The sequence below is a fragment of the Cyprinodon variegatus genome, unplaced genomic scaffold (assembly GCF_000732505.1).
Source record: "Cyprinodon variegatus isolate N-32 unplaced genomic scaffold, C_variegatus-1.0 Scaffold155, whole genome shotgun sequence".
Lineage (NCBI taxonomy): Eukaryota > Metazoa > Chordata > Actinopteri > Cyprinodontiformes > Cyprinodontidae > Cyprinodon > Cyprinodon variegatus.
The window spans coordinates 21,645-24,155 of record NW_015150608.1 but is presented as its reverse complement, the minus strand read 5'-3'; the positions used below and the strand labels follow the sequence as shown (position 1 = coordinate 24,155).

At 38.3% G+C, this 2,511-nt stretch overlaps 1 protein-coding gene across 1 annotated transcript in view; it reads left to right on the top strand.

The window, feature by feature from the left end:
* The window catches only part of LOC107086510 (kinesin-1 heavy chain-like), a gene marked incomplete at its 3' end in the record, with an annotated part of 45,500 nt that extends 43,352 nt beyond the window's left edge, over window positions 1-2,148 (top strand). Inside the window, exon 24 of the mRNA XM_015377498.1 lies at window positions 1,961-2,148. Coding sequence (XP_015232984.1) covers window positions 1,961-2,148 — 188 coding nt within the window. The remainder of the gene's footprint in view (window positions 1-1,960) is intronic.
* Between the last annotated feature and the right edge of the window lie 363 nt (window positions 2,149-2,511).

Sequence of the window (2,511 nt, the reverse complement as noted above, 5' to 3'; positions counted from 1 at the left end):
CAGGGCAGCCTAAAGCCCACTGCCAACATTAAGACAGAAAAAAGTAAGGAAACAAATAAACGCTCACTTCAGGTGTTTTATAAAATATGTGAATCAGGAAATTGTCTATAAACCAAACTGATTTTAAAATGGAAAATGTTCTATTTTATATATATATATATATATATATATATATATATATATATATATATATATAAAAACACGGATGCATAAACACTTGCATTTTATTTCAGTGTTAAATTCTGTTTAAAGTAACAGGTTATAATTAAAAATGTCTCCAGACCATAACTGGTTGTTAATTTTCTTTATTCTGACCCCGCTGATTTTTAATTGGTGACCCCTGGGTTAAATCTTTGATGATATTAGAGCTTTCCTTTGAGACAACATATAATTATTTGGTACGTGGATTTCTAATAGTGTGTTTCCCGCATATTAACATTCTGTCATTGGTCTGCTCAGAAGGTGGGACTAAAGAACAAGGTGAAAAAAATTAAGGATTATTACAATACATTTATTTTTAATGCAAAAGAAAAAGGGTTTTCCCAAGTTAGAAAAATATTCAGGAACACGAAAGTGAGCAAGAAAGAATATTATGTTTTTTTAAATGGTCTCATCTACACTTTACTCTCTCAGTATTTTAGGTATTTCTAATCAGGGCCTTCTATATTTACAATAAAGGTGAAAGGTGTTTATACTTTTTGGTACCAAACACCGCTCACCAGTCTGTTTCTGGAAATAAAAGTTTACCTGAAACCAGGTAGAAAATGAAATGAAATTTAACAATAAAACTATGCAAATATACTTAACTATATGCAAGAGCTTTATCTGAAAATCATAACTCAAACGTATGACTTTTAATGTTCTTCCTGTTTGTTTCGGTTACTATATTCATATGGAAATCATTACACATATAAAAAAACGAAAATTATTTTTCTCTGGGGCCCCCAAGTTCCCCTAGGTGCCTAAGCAGTTGCTTAGATTCCCAAACTTGTCCATGACATGAGCCAAACAGCAACAATGTTTAGCGTTTATCTCCACTTTGCAAAAGAAACTTGTGTAGAAAGCTTCCAGCCGTACATGTTTGAGAAATTTTCTACATTTTGGGACCATATAGTCTGATAAAGACTACATTTATATACATATTTATGCCAGAATGATTTGAAATTTAAATATGGCTTCCCTACAGCTTTAACAGAGACATTTTTTATAAGGGTGGCCAAGCACTAACCGATGCACACTGAGGGGGCCTGAAAGCGGATCCGCACCAAATTTTCTAAATAAAGACTAACTATATTTTTCTACAGCCTTTGCTAACAAATAGATGCTTTCTGGATAAAATATATATTGGATAAAAGTTTTGAGTTCTGGGCTGTAAATCAATCATCACTGTCATCACTTACCTTCTTACACATTACATAAGCATTCTGCATAAAATTGATATTTACAGGGACTAATATCTGCATAAATTGATTATTTATTAAGTTTTTATTAAAATCTTTGATTTCCCTGAAGACTCCTAGATGACTTGCAGAGACACGTAATTTTCTCTTTACCCCATAAAACAGAAAATCTAGCTCTGAAAAGAGCATGAATTCTGTATTTATCATCTTTGATGTTACTGTAGTATATTCATGTGTATATTTAACCACAAAAAATAAAATGTTTTGAATATTCCTCTTGAGAGTATTACTGCTGCCACTTATTAGAGGGAAGAAATGATAGGGGTGGCCACAGATTGGCTAAGGGTGGCCCTGGCCCCCCATCTAGCTCCGCCCCTGGACTTTAAGAACTTTTTCTTAACTTTATAGACAGTTCTATTCTATTTAGTTTATCAATCAAGGTCCATTTTACAAATAATAATAAAAAAGAAATAGAAGGGGAAAAAAATGACTGAAGCTTTTATTGTGGAGGGGCTGACCGGATGTAGCCCCCCTGTTCTCCCCCTGAACTTGACATCCAGCAGAGAGGCGGGGGATTGCGAACCGAGAGGCTGACTGGAGCTGTGCTGCGGGCTCCACCGGACTAGAAGCCGCTCTAACGGGTCTGGTGATCCTCCTTCCAGCGGCGGACGCGGAGCCCACAGGGCCGGACCTACAGCAGCCGTTCCTGGGTGAGTGCAGCTGGGTTTTCCGTGACGTTCTGGCCCCGGTGAGAGGCTATTGGCTTCTAACGGACTCACTTTGTTGCTATGCACGCTGCTGCAGAGGCTCCGGACCAAACCTGCAGGGCTTTCTTTTAACCGCGTGGAAATATCCACGGGGAAGTTGTAGCATCAGTTTGCTGATTGTGTCAGGTGGGTGATTAAACATAGGAGGTGATTGCATCCATGTGTTCGGCATGCAGCTCCCTGATTGTTGGGGTGATTTCCTCACACTGCTGGTTCAGGTCCTGAGTGGGAGTGGGAGTGGGGGGTCTGTGCCCTGGGAATCTGGTGATGGCGAGTGGGAAGCCTTTGTTGTCAACGCATTAGGATTAAAGCCCTTTGTGTTGCTTTTCTGCAGCCAGTGTTGT